This window comes from Ostrinia furnacalis, unplaced genomic scaffold (assembly GCF_004193835.3).
Source record: "Ostrinia furnacalis isolate ACB-3 unplaced genomic scaffold, ASM419383v2 OfSCF7487, whole genome shotgun sequence".
Taxonomy (NCBI): domain Eukaryota; kingdom Metazoa; phylum Arthropoda; class Insecta; order Lepidoptera; family Crambidae; genus Ostrinia; species Ostrinia furnacalis.
In genome coordinates, this window is record NW_021137726.1 from 776314 (window position 1) to 802868 (window position 26555).

The 26555-nt window shown below is 37.5% G+C and overlaps 1 protein-coding gene across 1 annotated transcript in view; it reads left to right on the forward strand.

Annotated features, from left to right (window-relative positions):
• The first annotated feature begins 611 nt into the window (after positions 1-611).
• Positions 612-26555, forward strand: part of LOC114364906 (nephrin) — a 111278-nt gene continuing 85334 nt past the window's right edge. Inside the window, exon 1 of the mRNA XM_028321266.1 lies at positions 612-808. Within this exon, the coding sequence (XP_028177067.1) occupies positions 718-808 (91 nt within the window). The 5' untranslated portion in view covers positions 612-717. The remainder of the gene's footprint in view (positions 809-26555) is intronic.

The window sequence follows — 26555 nt, forward strand, 5'->3', positions numbered from 1 at the left end:
ACGCGCACTGAGAGACTTCATAGTAATGTTTGTGAACACGGGTGTTAGTCTGTAGTGCAGAAGTAAAATCCAATCTCATTTTATAGGAGGGAAATAGAGAAGTTTGCCTAGCGGTTTCGACAGTGTAAAATAAGACCACTCCACACCAAGAAGTGTGAGCACTTCTCCTGAATGTTGCAAGAGACTATGGGATAAATAATGCAAACATTGAGCCTTCCAAACAAATGACATGGTTCAAAATAATCAAGCTTGTCGTTAATTAGGGACATAATATATTTTCAAGTGGTTATCAAACTTTGTTTGAGCGTCAAAGAGTCAATAAAATAATTTAATTTTCGGCAAAAAGGCTTTCCAAAAGCATTTTTATAATCAATCAACTTCTTAAAATGCAAACGGAACTAGAACTAAGTATTTGATGCAGCCTTGGGTTGTTTTAAACAAAAATCTTTAATGCTTCTAGACTCAAAGAGAATCCGTCCTTAATATCCAGGCTAGCATTATTTATAATAAACTCACCGAGTGTAATAACTAAAATAATATTTTCTTTTCAGATACCCAGTTCCGGTGCTCTAAGAAGATCTGCGATATCAAAATAGTTATTTGGAGTGTTTCCAAAGATTACTGGTGATAGAGAAAAGAATTGGGAAAATTAAACAACGCAAATGTGTTCTGTGTGCTTATGTGATGAATCGGTGATCAGTTTTCTGGTGATAGGTGATGATGATGATGGCGAGGGATACCAGTGTGTGGGCGTTTGTGCTAGTGATACAGACTTTGATCGGGGGGAGTTTGGAGATCATCGACTCTCGTAAGTTTTTTTTGACATATTATTTTAAGGTTAAATCTTATACAGTAGAATCTCGATTATCCGGATATCCGATTATCCGGACTCATTCTTCAGTTTCTAATTACCGATTTAGGGTCTGGACCGATAAAAACGGAGGCCGCGGCCACCGTAACACGGATTGGACTTTGTCTTAGTTCATTGTTAAAAGAAATGTATTCATCCAATGGTCTATTATTTTGATTTTTAGACTCTAAATGATGTATTGAAAACCCTTTCTATTGTAAAAAGTTAATTATTGTTTGATCAAACTTCTGTCGCCCCAGCCTGCCACCACTGCTGAAACCCGATGGCTCACTGGCTCACTCTGCTGAAGAAAAGGCGAACCTTTTTGCCACCCTGTTCGCTGATAACTCACGTCTTGACGTCGCAGGCAAAACGCCACCCTCATTATCCCCTGCCTCCTCCACCATGCGTGAGGTCCGCATACGGCAGAGAGAGGTTTTAAATGTCTTGCGTTCTCTTGACGTAAATAAAGCCAGTGGACCCGACGGAATTCCGGCAATTGTCCTGCGTAACTGTGCGCCGGAGTTGTCTCCTATTCTGACACGCCTGTATCGACTCTCACTTGAGACTGGACTAGTCCCTAAATCATGAAAGCTTGCAAACGTACAGCCCGTACCTAAAAAGGGAAGTCGTGCTGACCCAACTAATTACAGACCCATCTCTGTTACGTCTATACTCTGCAAGATAACGGAACGTGTCCTCAATGGCCGAATCCTGTCATACCTTGAAGAAAATGACCTACTCAGCGACCGTCAGTATGGGTTTCGGTATAGTCGTTCTACAGGTGATCTTCTCGTGTATGCCACACACTTATGGAGCGAGGCCATTGAGAAACATGGTGAAGCCCTTGCCGTTTCACTGGACGTATCAAAGGCGTTTGACAGAGTCTGGCACGGCAGCCTATTAAACAAGCTTCCATCTTTTGGAATCCCTGTTGGCTTGTGCAAATGGATCTCCGATTTTCTTGAGGGACGATCAATAAGAGTAGTCCTTGAGGGCTACACTTCTAGTCAACAACCTATTGACGCTGGCGTCCCTCAGGGTTCGGTGCTGTCTGCAACTCTTTTTCTACTGCATATCAACGATCTGCTCAAACCCGGCACCTTTGGGTACGCAGATGACACGACAGTGACAGCCAATTATATATCCAACGCAAAAGCCAACAGGCGTGAGGTCGAGTCTTGTCGTGAGTCCTTAATTGAACGCTTAAATTTGGCCCTTCAGGATGTCTCTGATTGGGGCGATGCCAACCTGGTCCAATTTAACGCGTCAAAAACACAGGCGTGTCTGTTCTCCGCAAAACGAAGTCCATTTCTTATGGCTCCAACATTCCGAGGTGTGCCTGTCAAAATCACCGAGCGACTGCAACTCTTGGGCATTGAAATGTCCAGCAAGCTGAACTTTGGCGAGTACATCGAATCCATAGCGAAAACTGCTGCCAAAAAACTTGGTATCCTCTCGAGGGCAAGGCAGTACTTCTCCAAGAAGCAAAGGCTGCAGCTTTATAAAGCACAGATCCGACCTTGCATGGAATACTGCTGCCACCTCTGGGACGGCTCTGCCAAGAAACATTTGGCTGCTTTGGATTCGGTGGAAAGGCGTGCCAGAAGACTTATCGACAGCCCTACCCTTGTTGAAGCGGCGCTCCAGGAACTTGACCATCGCCGTAAGGTAGCATCCCTATCGGTTTTCTACAGGCTACACTTCGGAGAATGTGCGAAAGAATTACACGAATTAATTCCACCAGCCCCCTTCCATCATCGGGGAACCAGACGCAGGTTAGCGTACCATCCCTATATTGTTGACATTCCACCAGCTCGCACTAAGCGTTTCGATGACTCTTTTATAATGCGAACAGCTAGGGACTGGAATTCGTTGCCTGCTGCTGTCTTTCCCGAAAACTATAATCCGGGCCTCTTCAAGGCGAGAGTGAATAAGCACTTACAGGGCAGATATGTACCATCCTAGACTGCATCCCACTTAACATCAGGTGCGATTGTGGTCAAATACCTGCCTTGTTATGCATAAAAAAAAAAAAAAAAAAAGATTTTATTATCCGGATTTTCGATTATCCGGAACACCCCTGGTTTTAATTGATCCGGATAATCGGGATTCTACTGTACTCGTATTAGGTAATTAGGTTGTATCAACGTTTGTCCTAAGCACATTGCATATTGTTATGGAGACTGTCACTAAGCAAATTGATATTGTTTTTGGAAGAGCGTTTTAAGTTTAGTCCTTCGCGATCGCTCTAACATGAACAAACATTTGGACAATTAATGTTATTCTAGTTATTAAGAGACATTGATACTATAATTTTTGTATCATCTTTCTGACAATTTCTTAATTATTTGACATTTATTTTATTGAATTCTGTAATTTTTGCACGTCTCGCAGACGTGCAATCACAGTAACACTACTGTGATTTAAAAAAAAAACGCTTGAACTGCAACTTGAACATAATTTTGTGGCGGTTTTTTTATCAATGTATAATTATTGTAAGGTTTCCCTCTATCCCTAAATATACAAAAGACTAAAGAGGCGCTTCAAAATGTTTAAACTTTAGCGAAATAAACGCAATCGTTTCACTTCACATCGCATTAAAAAATTGTACTATAACAGCCAAATAAACTGCATCAAAACAAAGGTTCAATATCTTTAAAAGTATCCCTAGTACCTTCTATACCTTATGTAGTACCTACAGACGTGAAGCAATTACTACCAATCCACGTTACGATAAAACCCAGTAGACGTAATATAGACATTCGATTCCATTTACTAAACCGATTAGCACCCCGTAAACACAGTTTATCCTGAAACAATCAAATGTGCAACATTCCCCTCGTAAACAATCACGAATAGTACAATTTAACTAGTAAACACACCATGAACTTTTAGTTTATTTCGGCTTCAAAGTGTACGGGCGACTAGAGATGATGGAGAATCGATAGATCCATTATCGATGAATAAATTTACCTTGAAAACAGGACATAGTATCATACAAAGATCAGATCTAGGTTATATTATAGCCTACAACTTCGCAAAGATAAACTTACCATGATTTTATAGTAAGTTGGGTAAGACCGAGAGATATGGCCGTACGGGAGAGATGACCAGTTCTATTATTTTCTACCATAATTTATATTATGATTTTTCACTTGAAAAGTCAGATAATAAGCGACCTATTGCTGTAACGTTAGTACTTACAATCAATAGAATTTTTAAAATTAATTCTTCAGTTTAAATACGCCTTATTTAATTGTTTTAGTTGCATGAAGCTAGTGATGTACGCCACACATGTATCGTTTGTAGGCAATTAATAAGATACAAGATAAAGGTGTAGATATTCATCCAAATCCTTACAAGAAGCGTGGTTCAAATGAACAATACTAGGCTTTGAATAAAGGACNGATTGAATTCAACGAGACTATTCCCACCTCTCGTTCCCATCGCTGCAACTCCTGTGTAACCAGGATCTACAGCTTGATCGCCAATAAAAACCCAACCAGTGAAGGTCAAGTTTCAAGTGTCCCGATTGAATTATAGCTATTTAAAGCCTCAATCTATACTTACTGAAGTTTAGATTGCATGAATTTCAGTATTTAGACTAATCACTGCACAAATATCAATTTCAACAATGTTTGCTATGCTATGATAAAAACAATAAAAAAACTAAGATTGATTTACTTCAGTGGTACAATACCATTTGCTATTAAATACAGGTTAAAGTATTTAAATTACTAATGATGAGAAGTAAGTTAACTGAAGTGGAAACAAGGTTAAAGGTTAAGAATATGACCTCTATGATTTAAAATAATGAAGAAAAGATTTTTTTGTGATCTGACTACGACCACGAAAAAGTCTCCAAAGGTGAGTGACAGTAAATAAAATAATAGACTTTCAAATGCATTCATTTTAAAAAGTGACAGATTATCCGGGTTCTCTGACCCTTCTTGTAGTACGTTGGTACCTTTATCTAGAACATTAAAATAGTTTATTGACACTTAGCCCACCGCCAGGGCGTAATATCGGAACATTATGACTGCCAGAAATTTTGCATCCAAATGTTTGTATACCAATTATTGGGATCCAATTTCTGGCGAAATTGAAGTTTGGTTTATTGTTTTGTTTCTGAATGAATTTGCTGCTTGGGACTTTCAGGTATGTATTTGAATGTCTCGACAAGTTCATCCCATCAAAAACAATACTTGTCAAAAAAACCAAGTCTCGCAACTCAGTTGTTCTACGGTAAAAAGTTGTGAGATCCATGTAATACCAAGTCCAGGCCAGGAAATCTTTAACGTTTTACATAAATTATTGACTTGGCCATCGCACTAAATAATTTAATTTACACGTGTTTTCATGCGATGGCCAAGTCAATATATTTATGTAAAACGTTAAAGATTTCCTGGCCTGGACTTGGTATTACATGGATCTCACAACTTTTTACCGTAGAACAACTGAGTTGCGAGNATTTTATTGTCTATGATGGCCGCAGGAACATCACTATACATGGACTCCCAGCAATAAATTACGGTAATGCCTCGTACAGATTTTATCGGCAAAAATTATGAAACTTGATAGGTTTTAGACCATGCCACGCACCAAAACGTCCGGAAGTTGTAATAGTATTATAGAATAAACGTTAAAAGACTTATTTATTTAATTTTTCAATGCTTAAGTGTCCATTAGAATGAATGGGTGCTTAATGTATTAAAAAAAATAGAAAATAATTATGATGGGTTAATGTTTTTGGGCGGTTTTTAGGCGGTTTCTGACAATGTCCTTTTATCGTTATTATCGATGTTTTATCTAGTACCATCACTACGTGCGACCTGATTTCAGTAATTCTGGAGCAGAGCCAAATTGGACGGATATATCGTTGGGTGCGCCGATTTTGTCATACATTGTCAATTGGGAATTTCAGCCCGAGTTTTTAGGTAAGGTGACCAATCTTTTTGAAGTGCATCACTCGAACATTGACTGCCGATGCAAAAGTTATTGGATAGCCCACGCTGTGCAATTGGTTGACTATCCTGATAGTTGGAGTATCGGAAATACAATACTAGCTTTGTGGGATTAAATCCCGCGTGGGATCAATAGCAGAATGATGAGCTGGTTTTTTATACTCTGTTATAAATAAATAAGTAGGTAATAAATAATGACAATAGATTTTTATGAATTTTAATGAATGCATAGTTTCGATTTACTCGTGTTTATAACTTAACCAAGTGATGTTATTTAAATTACAATGACGTTTAACAGTTCAAAATTAAATATTATTGTTCAGAGCATAACTCACGAACTAGTCACATACTTATGTGTAAATAAACATAAAGTTATGGCTAGCTGGGCTAGGTATAACAAGGTAAATGTAAAATTAACTAATTGGTACTCTTTTTCAATAATTTGTTATCGCTTCAATAATTTAGTACCAGTGAATCGAGACACCACAAAAGAAATCAATTATAAATATATAATGATATTGTTCGAAATAAAAGCATTTATGCGTTTCTGAAAATAAATAACAGAATTAACATTCAAAGCTCTTATTCCGTTTCATTAACCGATTTAAAACAATATTAACATTTTATCGGTAATTTATAAAATACATCTCCATGACACATGACATGCTCGTGTGACATGACATTTTACTCTTAAAGAGAAATAAACCAAAGACAACCTCAAAATAGGTTTTCTTTACATCTCCCCCCTTAGGAGAGAACAATTATTTTAAGTAATTGTTCATTCATTATGCATTGGGTATAGTTTTGTAATGTGATAGAAATTTGATTCCGATTTCTGGTGGCCGGTATCTACTGCATAGATTGTATTTGATATCTTCTTCAAAATTTTGTATGGACCAATTCTCAATTCATCCATCTTCTTCCTATTTAATCGATTTCCGTTCTCTACGTAGACTCTATCTCCCTCTTCCAATTTATAGTCTTTTCTACGCTGGTCGAATATCTTCTTATTATAATTGTGAGATTTTATTGTGTTTTCCAGAGCTATCTTCCTATCAATTTCTGATTGTTGGTATAAGTCAAGATGATTTACAAATATCTCAAATCTTTCAGCATCAATGTGTTCATTAAAATTTATTTCACATTTATTTATATAACTGTTTTCTGGTTTTAATACTCCAGTTTGTAAACCAAAATTTTCTTCATTTTTGTCACCTAGTACATCAGGAATCTTGACAGAAATCTTTCAGCATCAATGTGTTCGTTAAAATTTATTTCACATTTATTTACATAACTGTTTTCTGGTTTTAATACCCCAGTTTGTAAATTTTCTTCATTTTTGTCACCTAGTACATCAGGAATCTTGACAGAAATCTTTCAGCATTAATGTGTTCATTAAAATTTATTTCACATTTATTTACATAACTGTTTTCTGGTTTTAATACCCCAGTTTGTAAATTTTCTTCATTTTTGTCACCTAGTACATCAGGAATCTTGACATTTTGTGAATTTAAACAAACATTATGCTGGTAGTCTTTGTTACTTAAGTCCTCTTCAATACAAGTTACATCTCTTTGTTTTCGATTGTTACCCTGTACCTATGATGTTTAATTCCTCATCTCGCATTAGTTTGAAATTTTTGATACAATCCAAATGGTGTTTGACTTTCCATCTGCCGTTGGCTTCACCATAAAGTCAAATCTCAACGTCTCCATTTTTCTTGAAATAATTGCAGCGAATGTAAATTTATAATGATATTGTTCGAAATAAAAGCATTTATGCGTTTCTGAAAATAAATAACAGAATTAACATTCAAAGCTCTTATTCCGTTTCATTAACCGATTTAAAACAATATTAACATTTTATCGGTAATTTATAAAATACATCTCCATGACACATGACATGCTCGTGTGACATGACATTTTACTCTTAAAGAAAAATAAACCAAAGACAACCTCAAAATAGGTTTTCTTTACAAATATATAAAATGAATTGTATTCTCTAGAATATACAGGGTGTCCCAAAAACAATGGATAACCCTGTAACCATNCATATATACTTCGAATAACCACTTATTTAATATATTCTCGTGTGTAACTAATTCTAAGTAACTAAATATTACGATGAAAGAACTTACATAATGTGGATCCTATTATCCAGATAAAGTATCATATAGTAGATTAATGGATTTTAATTTTAAACTACTTACAAAATTAGCTAATTGTCGTGGACAACACTGTAACACGTACTTAATATATGCAAATGGAGCTACCATTTGTCTGTTTCATACTTGAATGATCAAACGAANGTGTAAAAAAAATGTAAGAAGACCATCGTGCCCATTACCTTAAAAACTTCCTTGGTTAATTGAGATTCTAAAAAGGTATCACAAGCCTATGTATTCTGTATTATTTTTATCTTATGGCTACTTGAATAGCAACTGATATGAAAACTGCAAAAATGAGTTTTTCTCGTAATAGTTAAACTAAGACTGCATAGTGGTATTAAATACAAATGGATAATTTTTAGCGTAGGAATTTTAATAAAGCAACATTTAATCATCATCATCATCATCATTTCAGCCATAGGACGTCCACTGCTGAACATAGGCCTGTACCCCAATGATTTTCATAATGGCCGCTTGGTAGCGGCCTGCATCCATCACCTTCCTGCTTACCTTTATGAGGTCGTCGGTCCACTTTGTAGGTGGACGTCCTACGATGCGCTTTCCGGTACGTAGCCTCCACTTTAACCCTGCTGCCTCAGTTCTGCAAACTACTGTGCCCTGCCCATTGCCACTTCAGCTTGGTGATCCGTCAAGGTATGTCAGCGACTTTAGGTCGTTTACGGATCTCCTAATTTCTGATACGATTTCATAAAGAAACCCGAGCATAGCCCCTTCCATAGCACGCTGTCCAAAAAATCCACGTTTCCGAGCCGTGTATTATCACGGATATCTGTCTATAGGCACATTTATAAGGTTTAAAACAAAAATTAAGTAATCACAAAAACGCAGCACGGACGGCCAATGGGGCAACAGGGTTCAAGTGGAGGCCACGTACCGGAAAGCGCATCGTATCACGTCCACCTACAAAGTGGACCGACGACCTCATAAAGGTAAGCAGGAAGGTGCTGGATGCAGGCCGCTACCAAGCGGTCATTATGAAAATCATTGGGGTACAGGCCTATGTTCAGCAGTGGACGTCCTATGGCTGAAATGATGATGATGATGATGATTAAATGTTGCTTTATTAAAATTCCCACGCTAAAAATTATCCATTTGTATTTAATGCCACTATGCAGTCCTAGTTTAAGTATGTATTACGAGAAAAACTCATTTTTGCAGTTTTCATACCAGTTGCTATTCAAGTAGCCATAAGATAAAAATAGTACAGAATACATAGGCTTGTGAAATCTTTTTAGAATCTCAATTAACCAAGGAAGTTTTTAAGGTAATGGGCACGATGGTCTTCTTACATTTTTTTTACACGATGGCTGATCAAAAGTGCAAGACAATGAATTAATTTTTCCTTCTTCTCTGCAATTTCTTAAAATTTTCATACTTTTAAACTAGTTTGTTGAACTTTAATCTTTTCTTCTGATAGCCCAACTATCCCTTGTGATAAGGAAAAAAACTAGATTGAAAAGTATCCTCATTTGTAGAAATGGCATGAGAAAAAGTAATCGCAAGTGGCAATTTTCTAAAAATGCACTAAAACTTGAAAATCTTGAAAACGGTGATATTTTACTGGGGTCAAAATTGGATGTTAGGGGGGCCATGGCGAGGCCTATCGATGGTTACAGGGTTATCCATTGTTTTTGGGACATCCTGTATACTAATATTATAAATGCGAAAGTAACTCTGTCTGTCTGTCTGTCTCGCTTTCACGCTTAAACCACTGAACCGATTTTGATGAAATTAGGTATAGAGATAGTTTGAGTCCCGGGAAAGGACATAGGATAGTTTTTATCCCGGTTTTTGAAACAGGGACGCGCGCGACAAAGTTTTTCTGAGACAGACAAAATTCCACGCGAGCGAAGCCGCGGGCGGAAAGCTAGTAATTTTAATAAACAATATTCGTAACCTAATACTACTACTAATTGCCACAAAAGCACTAAATTATTGGCACAGATTAATTCAAACCCCTTTGCGCGGAACAAATTATGAAACACCTTATAATCCAGCAAAGAACAATGGCCGCTGGTTTAGTTAGGACGTAAGCCAAATTGTGTCACTTTATTTGGTAGGATTATGCAATGGCATACGGGTGGCGGAGCGATAGTGCTACAGATAAAGTTAAGCACAGAAGGTCTGTGTTAGTTCAAAACTAGATTGAATTGGAGCCAATACAAAGCCTTAATCTGAGGCATTAAATTGGCTGCACTATTTAGAGTAGGCGCACACCGTTGATTTTTAGTTGGCCGATAGTTGTGCCTGATTTCAAATTGTATGAAGAATCGGCCAAATCGAATCGGCGTAGTGTGCGCACTCCCATACATGCCCATACTGATCAACAGCCCGACTAAACTATCGGCCGACGAAAAATCAACGGTGTGCGCCTACTCTTAGACTAATAAATCTATGTTTAGTTTAAATAATATCAATGTCAGCAATCTTCATTATTGCAATTTTAAAGTTTCTATGATAATAAATACAATTGAAAACTGAGACTGAGTTGCTGGAATTATCACTAAACTTCATTTTGATATCAAAGACAGGTTTACTTAAATTACTAATATTGAATAGACAGAAACTGAAGTGGAAACGGGTAAAGGTTAAGATTAAGAATATGAGCTCTATAATTTGAAATGAGGAAGCAAAGATTTTGTTCTGATCTGAGCACATTGTTTTTCACAATGAAAGGTCCTGCGCTGCCCACATCCAGGTTCTTCCCACGACCTTTACCAGATCGTCGGTTCACCTAGTAGTGGAAAACCTTGGTGGAGGCCTTTGTCCATCAGTAGACGTCATTTGGCTGAAACGAACGAACGAGCACATTGTATTGAAAAAAGGTCTCTAAAAGGTGAATGACAGTAAATAGTCATTTTAAAAAGTGATATAGATTTTCTGGGTTCTCTGACCCTTCTTGTAGTACGTCGGTACCTTTATCTAGAACATTAAAATAGTTTATTGACACTTAGCCCACCGCCAGGGCGTAATATCGGAACATTATGACTGCCAGAAATTTTGCATTCAAATGTTTGTGTACCAATTATTGGGATCCAATTTCTGGCGAAATTGAAGTTTGGTTTATTGTTTTGTATCTGAATGAATTTGTTGCTTGGGAAACTTTCAGGTATGTATTTGAATGTCTCGACAAGTTCATGATAAATTGATTAATCCGACAAGGTAGTTCATTTTCACATTGTGTTAATATTTTCATTGGAAGGATTTGCGCATTTATAATGCACTTAGCGGCCGCCCGCGACTTCGTACGCGTGGATCCCGTTTTACCCTCTTAGGGGTGGAGTTTCGTAAAATCCTTTCTTAGCGGCTGCCTACGTCATAACATCCACCTGCATGCCAAATTTTAGCCCGATCCATCCAGTGGGTTGGGCTGTGCGTTGATAGATCACTATGTCAGTCACCTTTGAGTTATAATATGTAGATGATTGTTCTTTTAGAAACTCAAATGGACACAAAAATAACAGATTCAGCAGTATTTCAGCTTGTAATTAAATGGCTATATTGCCACCCCAAATTATGTTCATACGACTATTTAGTTTTAAGCCCACGAAGTGTGGCAAATAAACGAAGCAATAAATAGTGAGTAACTGGACTAACGTGATTTGTAATATTAATTTAGGGTTAGAATATAGAAGCTAATGCAAGTTTCACTTTTCCCAAATAAATCATTCAGTATTAAATTTACGTAAACACTAAACTGACGACGGCAAGCAGGTGGCAATTTATAAATAGCCGGTCCTGAGCCTCGGGTCGTAAACCCTTCTAATTGAGCCACTATTGGCAACGCATAGCCAATAAGTAATTTGTCAACGTACAGTCAAATGCAAAAGTAGCGGTATTAGTCACAGCCCCAGAAAGTAGTAGTCACACCGCCTAGCTTTAAGGACATGTCACACTTTATGCGGTCTGCGGTCAATGTAATAATATATGATGCGGGCTGCGTTTACTTTGTCCTGACCGCAGACCGCATGCAGTGTGGCAAATTCTCCTTGTGTGGCTCCCGTTATACTTTGTGTGCTTTGATCTTTTAAACTATGTAACGGACTGCACCAAACGTATGTGACTGCACCAGACAGTCTGTCAATAGAGAGAGATGGAGGTAGATCGTGCGGAGAGTTGTATCCGCCTCTACAACCGATGTGAACAACGCCTCAACGTGACCACGACCGCTCTGCCAAAAGCGTACTTCCTGCCCCGTACAACCAAACTGTGGAATGGACTGTCGTCTGCGGTGTTTCCGCCGGACGGATACGACCTGCAAGCTTACAAGAGGAGAGCGTATCTTTACCTTAAAGGCCGGCAACGCACCTGTAACGCCCCTGGGTCTGCGGGTGTCTATGGGCGACGGTAATCACTTACCATCAGGTGATCCGTCTGCTCGTTTGCCTCCTATCACATAAAAAAAAAAAAAAAAGCGTAACGAATAAGAAGAAGAAGAACGGATATAAGATTTTAAACTTTTGCGTATTAAGTAATGTGCAAGGATATTTAAATTTTGGTACTTTGATCAGATAAAGGAACTAGAGTCAAAAAATTATTGGTTAACTTCTATCAATAGTAAATTTAGTGACTCTACCTTAGGATACCAATTTGTAGGTACGCATTTCAACTTTAAATACGATTAAATAATGTAATACATCACGATTCACGAACAAGCCTAGGCGCAGACTGCAAACTTTTTGTCGGCCGATAGTTTAGTCGGGCAGTTAATCAGTATGGGCATGTATGGAAGGGCACATAATATTACACTGATTGATTCTTTATACAAATTAGATCGGGCCTAACTATCGGCTGACTAAACATCGGTGGGCTGCGCCTAGATTTAGTATTATTAAATTTCATGCCTAGTCCTTTTTTGGTTAGGTCTGATAATCTATTTTTGCAACTAACTGTACAGGCTATTTTCTAGACAGCCAGTCGGCCATGTGGTAAGTAATCGTCATGTTGTTTTAGGATATGTTGAACTTAGAGGAACTCTCAATGTTATTATAGTATTCATTTCAAGTATTGATATTACAAGTATTTATTTAGAAAGGATATTAATATCGTTGNTATCGTTGATATTCTTGTGTATTATAAGTAAATAAAAAACTGTTTGTGATTTGTGAGTTCGTCGGTAAATGAGTATTTACTTTGAGTTACAAGCAGTTTTAGTTTGTTACGTTCTCAGCTAAAAATATTGTATTTAACATATCGTAATGTAGAAGTTCAATAACCTCACCTAGATGGCAATCTACCAACTTATCCCAAAACTTGTCATTCACTATTTCAAACGACCAAAATCTTTCTAAATCAGACCCATTTCTAATTAAAAGCCCATCGCAGCCGTCACTCGTATCACCTGTCAAAACTTCCCATACAACTGTCAACTGTCACCTGTCAAATCTGGGATGCGTTACAGCATCTTACGGTGACGCGGCCAGCGTGTTTCGTATATCCTATTCTAAATTCGTCTTTATCTGGCACGGTGCCAGAAGCTTACCCAAATGCTTCCTTTTAGGTTTTCACAAGTATCTTTATTTTGATTTAGTGGGTGTTACTGTGTTTAGCATTTTTATTGCTCTATTTGGGCGGCTGATTAAAGCTATGCGGCAGTTTGATTAGAATTGAAAGTCGTTAAAGAGTCATTTGAACACGAGGTTTTAAGTATACTTTATANGCTATAGAGAGTCGAGCTTTTAGAAACAAGGTTTAGCTTGACATTCATATACTTAATTATTTTACAGGTCTCACTGTACATTGTACATTAACTCTTACACTGCTTCGGGACAATAATGTTAGAACGCTTTCACATTTAGGCGATTTAGCAGCGCGACAAACGCGCGTCAGACGCGCTGCTAAAATTTCATACTATGTGACAGCTGATGCCTTCACATTATGAAAACGCCGCTGCCGCGCTGCTGTCGCGCTACTAACGCCCTAATGTGACAGCGCTCTTAGCCTAAGTGAAGCGAAAAGTTAAAGTTAAGAGTACCTATGCAATAATTCCGATCAGTCGAACTCCGAAAAGTGGGTCAAATTAATTCTCTTAAATTTTTAATTACTCACAGATAGATACCGGTTACAGGAATAACTAAATAAAATAAATCTACTTCGAATTAGGTTATCACCTTCATCTATAAAGGATAACGTTTCTTTTATAATTGGACTTGTTTTGTTTATCTCTTTTAAGAGCTCTTCCTTGATTTCTTATTCCGAACTTTCGAGATTAGACATGAAAACTCTGTAATTCATATTATCTCCAAAAGCAAGTCTTAATTCGCTCGTAATAACTAAATTCGTTGTCAGACAGTGAATTGTCTACGCAACTGTTACAATGTCGTGTTAGTTACATATTATGCTACTGTTTTAATATCTTCATTACTGTGTAAATCATATTAGAAACGCTAAAGAGAATATGGGACTGATTTTGAGACAATAACTGAGTAAAACGGGACTATTCCCACCTCTCGTTCTCACCGCTGCAATTCCTGTGCAGCCAGGATCTACAGCTTGACCGTCAATAAACGCAACCAGCAATTGAGTGAAGGATATTTTTCTTTATTTTATTGTATTGTAAAACAAACAACACCCTTACAAAAAACACTTACAAATACACCAATTGCATAGATACAACATAAGCCTTTACTATGTAACTAACTCTATGTATCTTTAAACAAAAAGAAAATCTCAAAAAGTAACTTGTAATGCCTCCTCATAATGCAAAAGGCTACCGTGTATTTAAAACACATCACATGATTTAAAACCTGACGACCTGATAAAGGTAGCAGGAATTTAAGGCGCTGGATGCAGACCGCTACCAAACCGTGCGATGTGGAAGTCATTGGGAGAGCCTATGTTCAGCAGTGGACGTCATGTGGCTGAAACGATGATGATGACCATGATTTAAAAATAAATACCAGTTTACAATGCTGCATCAGCTGCAGCTAATTTTCAACCTAAAGTGTTATTTAAATGTAAGTAAAGTTAATCATAAACATCTCATAACTCTTTAGATCCTTGTACTTTTATAGACTATCTCTCATCTGCGGACTTTCAAAGCCGAGCTAAGTCCCGATGACAGATCATACTGTAAAACAATAGTCCTTCTAAGAACATGCTATTTTGATAACCTTAGTGATTTTAATCTGTCTTTTTTGGTGGCGCTTAGGTTTAATTTCATCATTGATCTTTGGCGTCTGTCCAAGAGATGCCGATCCGAAAATATTGTCCCCGAGTGCAATTCTACGTTTAGATTCTTTTTGGAGGGGGGCACTATAAATAGATTTTGGGGTTACGCTGTTGTTCTTTTGGACAGCTGTTTGGGGGGATCTTCGTTGAGGTTACTTTCTGCGGCTTAGAGGAGACGGAGGAGAGTTGTAACAGCAGAGATTGAGTCATTGACGATTTTTGGAAGTTACTAGCGAGCTCGTAACAGTGCGCGCTTTTTAGTTTAAGTCTCGAGCTAACAAATACGTGCTGTTGCGAGCTCGCTGATAGTTAATAAGTTCCAAACAATCGTGAATTTCTCAACTCTCCTCTGTTATAACTCTCCTCGGTCTTCCCTTAGTAACGGAGTATTGGTTTTGTGAAAAGCCAGGGGTGTCTAAGCTGTATTGACAATTACTTGAAACGTGACGAAAGTAATATGGCGATACTCATAGGTAATGCGTTAAGCCGTGACGGCTCGAAGGCCGGGTTTATGGCGTCAGCTTTCTAGCAACAAAAATAGTAAAATAATTTTCTTTAAAAAAAAAACTTGTTTTGATAATTATTTATTAATATAAAACACTTGTATAAAGAACAGTTGTTTTAAGTATTTGGATTCAAATTCTCGGTCCCAGTTATCTAGTTAGTTGTTTATTTGTTATAGGTATCATGAAACATTATAAGAGTTGTCGTTGATTAGAAAATATAAAATAACTAAATTAACCTGTCTAGAAAATAACTAAATTAAAAATTAATTATTACTCCCTTTGTACTCAATCAGTGTAAAACACGTAGCGAATAATTTAACATAATAAAGTCATATTTTGTTTCACTACATGACGGGAACGAGAATAGGCTTGTTAAAACTTGATTGATACGATTACCTTTTGTTATTTATAACGCCGTTTATGTTTCCACTTCCATGTACTCATTAACTGGATCACAATATAAATGTGAAGTGATACTTATTTTGTGATAGGATTACTTGTTTATACTTTACATGTTAAAGAGAATCGACGATATGTTAATTAACTCAATGATATGACCAAGATAAATTCAGTTTGTAGAGTCCGAGAGAGTCAAGTGGAGATAGAAATGAAAAGAGTGTGACTAATCAATTATCAGCCATGATTAGTGATCAGCAATGTTCGCTTGCCAGCCGAATATTGTTCTCCACTTGTTTGCTGAAACTTGCCGGAAGGCGTTGGATGCAGGTCGCTACCAACCGGTCATTGTAGAGGTCATTGAGGAGGCAAATGTTCAGCAGTAGACGTCCTATGGTTGAAATGATGATGATAATTTGGAGTATCAGTGTTCTGAAACTTTGAATCTATCAAATACTATGCGAGATTACAATACAGTACGTCCATCGTAGCACGGACTCTTAATGCTTTTTTACAATCAGGTTTACTCCAGTCAGCAATGTTCATGAGTAAATAAACCCTTTAAAACTACATAAGCTACAGCATTTGGCAAGGCATAATTGATGTTCCGTTCCTGGTACATGTAAAAAACAAACCATAACAACAGCGATTGTTCCAAGTGAAATCAAAGTTGCTCCATCATAAGGATTACCTGGTGTAATTAATTTGCGCACGTGTAACGACCCTCATTCGAGACAGGTGGATTTATTAAATTCCCGCTCTTGTGTTGAACTAATACAATTTTGAAATGGATTTCCCAATTTGAAATTGTATTTTTGGATAATTAATTATTTAGGTTACGGTCAGCGCTTCCTGTTTTACAACGGTCGATAAGGGGTACAATTACCCGAGTTTTTATTATAACGAATTAAAATTATATGTAGTCCTTTCTCGATCTCTTATACATGCTACCATGATACAGCTTGCCCTGTCATCACACAGGGATAATATATAGGCTGGTGTTGAGAAGAAATGGCGGAAAAAGTTCAGTATCTACTCATATGGTAGGAGTTCTAATAATTGAAGTCTTAGCCCTGATAGATACTAAGAATGTTCAAGTTTGGACAATAACTCGCGGCTCCATTTCATTGAGCTACATTGGACGCTGTCAGGTTTTAATAGGTAGGCCCAGCCTTTAGAGGCCATTCGGGGAGAGTACCACATAACCTACTGGCCATCGACCAGTGGGTATATGAAAAGCATTTCCCGACGTTAAAAAACATTTTTACGCATGTTTTGAGTTATGGTCGTTCCACCAATGTAAAGTAGTAATTATCACAAAATCACTACCATAGATTTGCTGCACCCCAATGCAAACAGATCTCCAAGTCCAGTCATCAGTTACCCGAACTTATAATGAAATCGCCTCGAACTATCGCAGCGACACTCAGCCATTCAAATTACCAATCTTCGTGCAAAAAGCGATTGCGGGATATAATTGGCGGGCCGCTCAAACTATGGAGGGTCCTAATTGTGTCCGCGAGCTGAATATGCATGAGTATCGAGCGGACATTGAGGGCGGACGTTATGTACCCCTTTGATACTCATTCATACATTTTGAGTGGGATAGTCATAACTCAAAATGTTTCGTCAAATTTTGGTGTATTGAGTTTGATTCAGGTTTGACCAACCTCCGTGGTTGAGGATTCCGCGTGAAGCTCGCTTCCACCTTCAGCCTGATCATCACTTACCATCAGGTGAGATAGGAGCTTCCTCGTTGCGGATAAAAAAATATATGTATACGAGCATTTGCGTGAAATGATCTTCGATTTAGTTTAGAAACAAACCAACCAAGTCAAATAAGAAGGTTTAGAAACTTTCCTTTTTGGGGAACATAATTATCCGCACCAATAATCGTGTAGATTGGTTTTTATGCGGGATTTCCTCTTTGATACTCGTACATTTTGAGTAGAATAAACTCAAATTGGTGTTTCGTCACATTTTGGTTTGATAAAGGAGAGAGGAGGGTCTATGATATTTTGGATTGGTTTAGAAGCTGACCACCTAACTTTAGGGACGAATCAACACAAGTGTATTTGAACCTTTCCTAAGAATATACTTTTAAGATTTATCGAAATTCTGACCATTCATAAAATGACATTTCTATTTATTATTTGAGCGACAATAATCGAACGTAAATATAGGTGACTGGCCGACTTGAGAACCGGGGATGGCTGGTTCGAACCCCGCTGCCGTTGGATTATTGTGGTGAACCCACTTTCAACACTGGCATAATAATTAGCTTAAGTTTTTTACGAGGGGTTAACGAGACTATTGCACGAGGGGTTAACGACACTATAGCAAAATATTGTTTTTCTTTAAAATAAAAAATCTACTTTTAACACTAAAAATTATTTGATGTTTTTTATGCATGCATAGCAAGTTAGCAAGGCACGTATTTGACCACCATCGCACCTGATGTTAATTGGGATGCAGTCTAAGATGGTACATATCTGCTCTTTGAGTGCTTCACTATGTGAACATTTGATTATGATTTCCATCAAATAAGCTGGGACGATTTCACTCTACTATATTACGGAGAATAATTCGTAATAAATAGCGTTTCAGACAAATAAGGCCTGCAGTTGAATATGCATGCTAATATCGAGTGACCATGTGGGTGGAAATAGAGTTACGCATACATCCTCTTTGATGGAAATGTTCATGATATTATTGGTATGTATTATTGTATGGTATTTGCTAGTATTCGCTGAATGGGACTGAGTTATTGGTATTCTAGAATTATTTATGAAGAGAAATGAAACGTAAAGACCTCTATATTAAATTCACATAACTGACACAGCTAGGTATGTGAGGTCTTTAGTTGTAGCGTTAAAAATCTAGCTCTATTTTTAGTTGTTTGTTTAGCAGACAAGTTGATGCTTTTATTGGGAAGCCACTCCGATTATCAACAACACAGAATAGTCTTGAGGCAGATTGCAAATGCACGCAAAAAGACTACTGCTGTCATTCCCGAAAACTCTAATCCGAGAGTGAATAAGCACTTACAGGGCAGATATGTACCGTCCTAGACAGCATCTCAATCAATATCAGGTGCGATTGCGGTCAAATACCTGCCTTTTTCTGCATAAAAACTCCAGTGCTGGACGCAGGTGTTCGACAAGGATAAATCCTGGGCTGCGTAAATTAATATGCACAGTCTAAACTAATAATCATCGTGTACCTAAAACTCTAGATGATCCAAGAAGCTGAAACCCTCCTAGTCCCAACGAATCCTGTAGCAAGTAAAAGTGCGCGCAGATAATTAAGCTGCACATGCCTGTAATTTTCTACTTGACAGACCAACCGTCGCGGGCGCCTTACCCTAACGAGATAACGCAGACGACGGTCGGACGTGTGTTTTGTGGCAATATAATAATTTAGTGCCGCCCGTCCGGGCAGCGGACGGGGTCTAGGGATGTCCGGATGTCGATAGTTTTTACGATAAGTTCATTCGTTTCACCTAAATGATGTACATTGCTGAACAAAGGCCTACCCTAAGGGTTTCATTCCACCACGACAAGTCAACCGCTAACCGCATCATACAATAAGTAGTCTTCGAATAAAATGAAGTTATAACTTAAAATAAGTAAAAGTGTTCGAAGTTCTTTCATTCAAATAAAAGCAATGGAAAAATGAGTAAATAAAATTGCATTTTTTTCTATAACTATAAATCATCATATTCTGCTAAGATTTACTTAGTCCACTTTATATTAAAAAGAGATAATACTCTTATACAGCATAACATGATAGAAATACCTACTCAGTGTACTTTATGTACCTACTTACTATTTATTTTTCTTGTATTTTACATCTAAAATCACAAATTAAAGTAATCTGTTGAAGCTGTATTTAAAATGGATAAAACTAATATACAGGGTGACTGGAACTGAACCCGCCATAGCTAATACGCGTATAGAGGAGGTCATTTGCTAATTATTGAACCTTACTTTCTATAACTAAAGTTTTATAGTTTAGGAGATATGACAACTTTTTTACTTGTTTCAGATTTTCCCGAAATTTGACCTAAAAACTGCTTAAATTTTTTTTCTCGCATGATCGCCATAGCTATGGCGGGTTCAGTTCTACTCACCCTGTATTACCACCGTCATCAGGTGATTTAGTTGGCTGCAGGAGGAAGACCCTTTCTAATAACCAAAAGTAAATGTAGGATTTAGATGATACACAATATCAACCTAACAGGGGTATTAAGGTATCGATATTCGCTACCGATAGACATCACTACAGGAATCCTTTGAGGTAAAGGGCCGAATGGGAATTTGTACGGAGCAATTAGGAATGATAAAAGTAAGGACGTTTGGGAATAATGTAAGGATTGTAGTGAATTTGGCGGGACGTGTTTTGTGAGATAAGTGATTATTAAGTAAAAATAGAAAAACGTAATATTAGAATTACTAAGATTTCATTTAGACTAAGGACTGGGTTGCACCATCTTACTTTAACTTTGACAAACGTCAAAAATCTGTCAAACTCCATACAAAAAACACCGGTTATCGTTATAGTTATGGTCAAAGTTAGGTGGTGCAACTCAGCCTAAGGGATTTCGTATCTAAAGGATTTCGTTCGTTTGTTCGTTTCAGCCGAAAGACGTCCACTACTGGACAAAAGCCTCCCCCAAGGTTTTCCACAAACCAAACCTAGTTGCATAATAATTATATTAGAGACAGAAATCTCCCATCACCTGAAAATGTGGGCTAATTACACTAATGAATCCAGTGCCTATCTTAATATTCATTTCTCTCTCTTACAGAATTACAGACACCGTTTCAGTAATACAGAAATTGAAATATCAAAGAAATTACTTATTTCCTCATGCTCATACATGTTGGTCCCTCAGGAAAAGTTGTTCTATTACGGCAGGAGAATAATTCCACAAAGGAAGTTACTTTATAAAATAGGGTATCATTGCGAGAACTACTCCTATTTTGAGTCTTATGCAAAAGACATTGGGGATATTCGTAATTTTTGCAGGTTGACCCGTTGACCGCTGTACTCAAAAATGCCAGCTTTATAAACTGTCGTACCACCCTCTCCCATAGCAATAAAACACATTATATTTCAACAAAGTCCGGTTACACTGGAAATTTCGCAACAAGAATTTCGAGCATTCCACACCAGGGTTGTACAGTCACGAAAAACTCATCTGTAACTCAGCCTCGCCGGAAATTATAGACGAGTGATATATCGAGTCACGTGATATTATGTCATGTGATATATGGAACATACGATGGAGCTAGTATTTGAAATGGTATACGTTGCAAAGGTATTTTTACGCTAGCGATACTCGTGATAAGTTGAAACGATTGGTCCAGTTGCAGGCAATAAGAATTGATTTTACCTTTAATAGATGACGTAAGTTTCTAGCGCTGCACTTGCCTATTTATTGTCCCGAAGTAGTGGTAGGGTTAAAATAATACTATGATGTGTAAAAACTCTTTTAAAGGCTGATTGCTAAAGATAAATAACTTTATAACTTGTAACCACGATAGAAATTCAACAGGAAAATTACATAGATTAGGGCCGCTTACAAGATGGGCAGATGACATGAAAACAGCTGGTCTAGGCTGGATGTAAACAGCCGAAAATAGAGACCAGTAGCCTTATTCACGTAACAAAACTTCAACGACAACAAATCGCTGAGTTGCGATCCTATCGAGTAATCGTTCTATCAAAATGACCCTTTTGAATACGGATTTAGAACTGTTTTTCAATAGGACAACTTCTGAACGTCAACGAGATTTTGATTGTGTCAAAATAAGTGAATTAGGCCACACACAGATAACTTTTAGTGCCCAAAGATGACCATAGTCACACACCTTGAATGCGTGTAAGAATAACTTACATCGCAATATACCGTCGTAACATCATGATGCATCAGCATACAAATGCTAGTCTAGATTTATTAATACGAGTAGTACATTTATTAGTCGTCACATTCGCGACAGCCAACGACGCGCAGCGACAAAACAACGACAACTGAAGCTTGTCGGACTGTTGTCGTTTTGCTGGAATGAATAGAATGCTAAGGCTGGGTTGCACCATCTTAGTTTAACTTTAACAAACATCAAGTCTGTCAAATTCCATGCAAAATACATGAGTTATTGATTTAGTTACGGTTAAAGTAAGTTTGTGCCTTAGAATCTCCCACATTGAACTAGCTGTTTTAAAAAGAAGTCAGCCAATTTAGAAGTTTATGGGTAGGTATCTTACATAATTAACTAAAATATACGGCCAATTAAAAATAGCTCTACTAAATTATGTGTAACAAAATCGGTCTACCAAATTCTATCCAAACTTTCTACGAAACTGTGTCAATATCTAGTTTCAAGAATTACGATTATTAAACAAATATCTAGCCCCTGAAAATGGTTTCAATAATTTAGGGAATGTAATATCAGGCAAACCTTTTTATCCTAGAATATAAAAAACATCGGCTATGAATGAAAAAAATGTTTTTCGGGCCCAACAACAATCTTCCCCCGGTACAAACTTGACCTGGTTGAGTTGTTATTGGCGGTCAAGCTGTAGATCCTGGCTACACAGGAGTTGCAGCAGTGGCAACAAGAGGTGGGAATAGTCACGTTAAAGCATTGGTTCAACAATACGCGTAAAAATGTAAACCAATTTCTGACTTAAGAACTGCATGTTAAGAGACTTACCTAAGACTGAAACTTTTTCAAGTGAGAATTAAATGATGGAAATTCATATCCTATTACTAGCGGCTGCCCGCGACTTCGTAGGTACGCATGGATCCCGTTTTAGCCCCTTAGGGCTGGAGTTTCGTAAAATCCGTTCTTAGTGAGCACATACGTTCTAAAAGGAGCCCTCATGCAATTTTTTTAGACTTCTAGCACTTTCTACAGTTTCTGAGATTTCGTGATGAGTGCAGTCAGTCAATCAGTGACCTTTTACATACATAGAACGAGCTTTATATAATATCGAATAGCGGCCGCCCGCGACTTCGTACGCGTGGATCCAGTTTAACCCCCTTAGGTGTGGAGATTCGTAAAATCCTTTCTTAGCGAATGCCAAAGTCATAACATCTACCTGCATGCCAAATTTCAGCCCGATCCGTCCAGTGGTTTGGGCTTACTATGTCAGTCAGTCACCTTGAGTATACGAGTATTTAGATATTAGATTTACTTAAAGAAATAGTACCTATGGAATTGAAAACAAGCAAGATCTCGGTCAGCATAAGTGACGAAGGACGAGCGACATTAATCAGCATATAAACGAGGAGTTATTATACTTGCCAGTGAATGTTCATTTACTGAGATAGCATTCAAAGTTGCTCGGACGCCGATATCTTTGTTCTCGATGTGTTGGGGATGTAGACTCTATTAGATGTGAAGTAATTATACTTATTTTTACTGAGATGTCTAATATTGATACTTTAGAAACTCCAGTTTAAAGATTTTAAACATATATCCAAATAATATTAATAGCAATAGATAAAGTCCATAGCACATAATATCAGGCCTGTTCATCTCCGCGAGTTAACATCGAAAACAAAACACGCACGATGGCCCACCTACAGGATTTTATTCGACAAGGCCTCACATACGAGCGAACATTGACTCAGGCACACGTATTCTTGTGTATGATAGAAGAAAATAAAGAAAATGGTGTACTAAATACTGTGCAGTATTTAACTGCCTAAATAATAATAAAAACACAGAATGTACTTTTTTAAGTTGCCTCAAGACTCTGAGAGGTAAATAAGTAGTTAATATTATTCATGATAATTCATGCTATTTTCCGCAGTTTGGACCTCACGTCACATCATTTTACCGAAGTCAGCCCTATTATAGCCTCGGCGCAGTGCCGATCACTGACGTTTGTCAACAAAATGGTGCTTGACTCTTGATACAGACTAAATTACACCATATTATTAATGACATTGAGCATAATTTTTTTTAAATACCTTTGCGAAGTAAAACTTTTGTACGTAGTACTTATTATTATTCTGTGATAATATTGATTAATAATTAATAAATAACTTACTGCCACTACTCAAAGCAACAATGAGTAGCTTGATGTGATCTATGAACAAAACAAAATTGTTTCGCGCCACTGGTATCTACGTTACTGAGAATAACGTATTTTAAATACTGAAATTATCTAAGCTATTGCGAAATTCATGAACACTTTGTCGTTTGCGAACATAGTCTGAGTCAAAATATTTTTGCTTGTCAAAATCAGAACACATAGTTATTAATTGTTGTGACATTGTTTCAGCATAAATACATACCATTTGCTTTTATCTCTTCGTAACATTTCTAAACGTATCTGCAAAATTAATAACATTCACAAAGTGTTACTGTACCCTATTGAAAAGTTCGCTATTTATACTGAAGCTAAAAATAACGTTGTGTGTTTTCAACAGCATCGTCACCTGTAGGCCTAAGATGCGCGCCGTGATAAGCGGTTATCACGCCATTTTATCGATTTTGCCCATACATTTTGACGTCGATAAAAGTTATCACGGCGCGCATCTTAGGTCTACAGGTCTCAGCCAAGTGTCATTTAGTTCAAAGTTTATCGTTTATGGTTCATCGTTATTCCGATATTCGATTGTTTCAACAAAATAATTATTCTTTATAGATAAAAATAACATCTATTAGTCCAGTCAATAAAGCATTATAGATGGAAAACTGTAGAACACAATTTCTGACTTCAGGACTTTATTTAGACTAGTTAGGAGGTGAACATAGCAAAAGTCCCCGCCCTTAGCCCTTGAGCCGGCGGGGAGAGGGGGGTTTAAAGGTGCCACTTTTCGGTTTTTCGCTTAATCCTCGGAAACTATGCGTCCTAGTGACATGACTACTTTGAACCAAAAAAAGCATATTCAATTTGCTACAGATGAGATAGACAAGTTTTTCTATAAATTGTATAGCTTTTGCGGCATCTGCTCTAGAAGGTCTGTAATATTGTAAATTTTATTTTTGTCTTACATGTTCCCATCAGGAGAAAATCGGCTAAATCAACATTGAGCAATCATTCTAGACATGCGGGAGCATGTTAAGCCTAGTTCCAGCGAGGGGACTACACCGTGCGTATATTTAGACGAATCACTTTGAGCCACTTTTGAATCCTCATCACTCAAAAACTACTGACATTTCATCGAACTAGTGGAGTACAGCCACCTGGCGATTATTAATAAAATTTCTAGGTCATTCTAATTATGAAAGGTGACACGACAACTCAAAAATAGCTATATCATATTAATAATTCCAAATAAGTACGACTTTTTATTGAATACTTTCGTTCGATTCAGCCAAATGACATCCACTGCTGGACTGCTGCCTCCTCCAAGGTTTTCCACAATTAACGGTCCTGCGCTGCCCGCATCCAGGCTTTTCCCGCGACCTTCTTTTCAGGCTTTTCGCGCGCATAGAATACTTTACTCCACACTTAAAACTGAGTTTTAAATTGAATGCAATATATGATTTTATACTTAGCAGCTTTGAAATAAATTTTTCGGTCAGTTTAGTTCGCGATCTGATAACGACACACATAGTCCCTTTTGTCAATCAAAATCTATGGGACGTGTCACGTTTTGACAACTCACAAAAAATTTAGTCTAGGGTATTGTTGGTAAATAATTACAACCTCCCGCAACCTTTACCAGATCGTCAGTCCTGGATGCGAGCGGCGCAGGATCGGTCTTTGTGGAAATCCTTGGGGGAGGCCTTTGTCCAGCAGTGGACGTTTACGGCTAAAACGAACGAATTAAAACGTAGTCTATTCTAACCGTCCATAGCTCTACAAACGGCGCTCCGATATGATTGTTCCGAGCACTTCCAAGTTGTGCATTCAATTTGCATCCAACGTGACTGCAGCAGTCATTTTTACGAAGTGGGACAACGTTGAGGGACGCCGTCAGTTCCCTGTCCCTTTATGTAGGCACAGAACTTTGACTCTACGTTTTGCATTTGTTTTAGTTTAACAGACTAATTTATGGGTAGAAATGACGTGTCATAAAAAGTTATGTGTTTGTTATCAATATTTAGTGACATTTAGCAGAGTATAGGCAATATGAAAGAAATAATACACTAATCAAAAAATTTTCAACAAAATCAAAACTACTTTAATCGTATGAATCTCTAAGTAACGTTTGACGGGAATGGTCTATGTGCCCATGCCCAGCAACTAACTTTTGAAATATTTTAATGATGCTGGCACATAACAATTGTAATTTATCTAACTGCCTTTATTAGGTAACTGCTTTACCAATCCATGTACTAGGTATGTATAGTTCTTTTCATCCACGAAGACGCGCCCTACCAATTTTTGGTCGAGGGAAACGCGGGGTGCGTGGAGTTTAATCCGAGCAATCTGAGCATCATTATTGTATAACATAACATAACTCATGGATGATTTAGCGTTTACCGATAACACTCAAACATTAGCGGGAG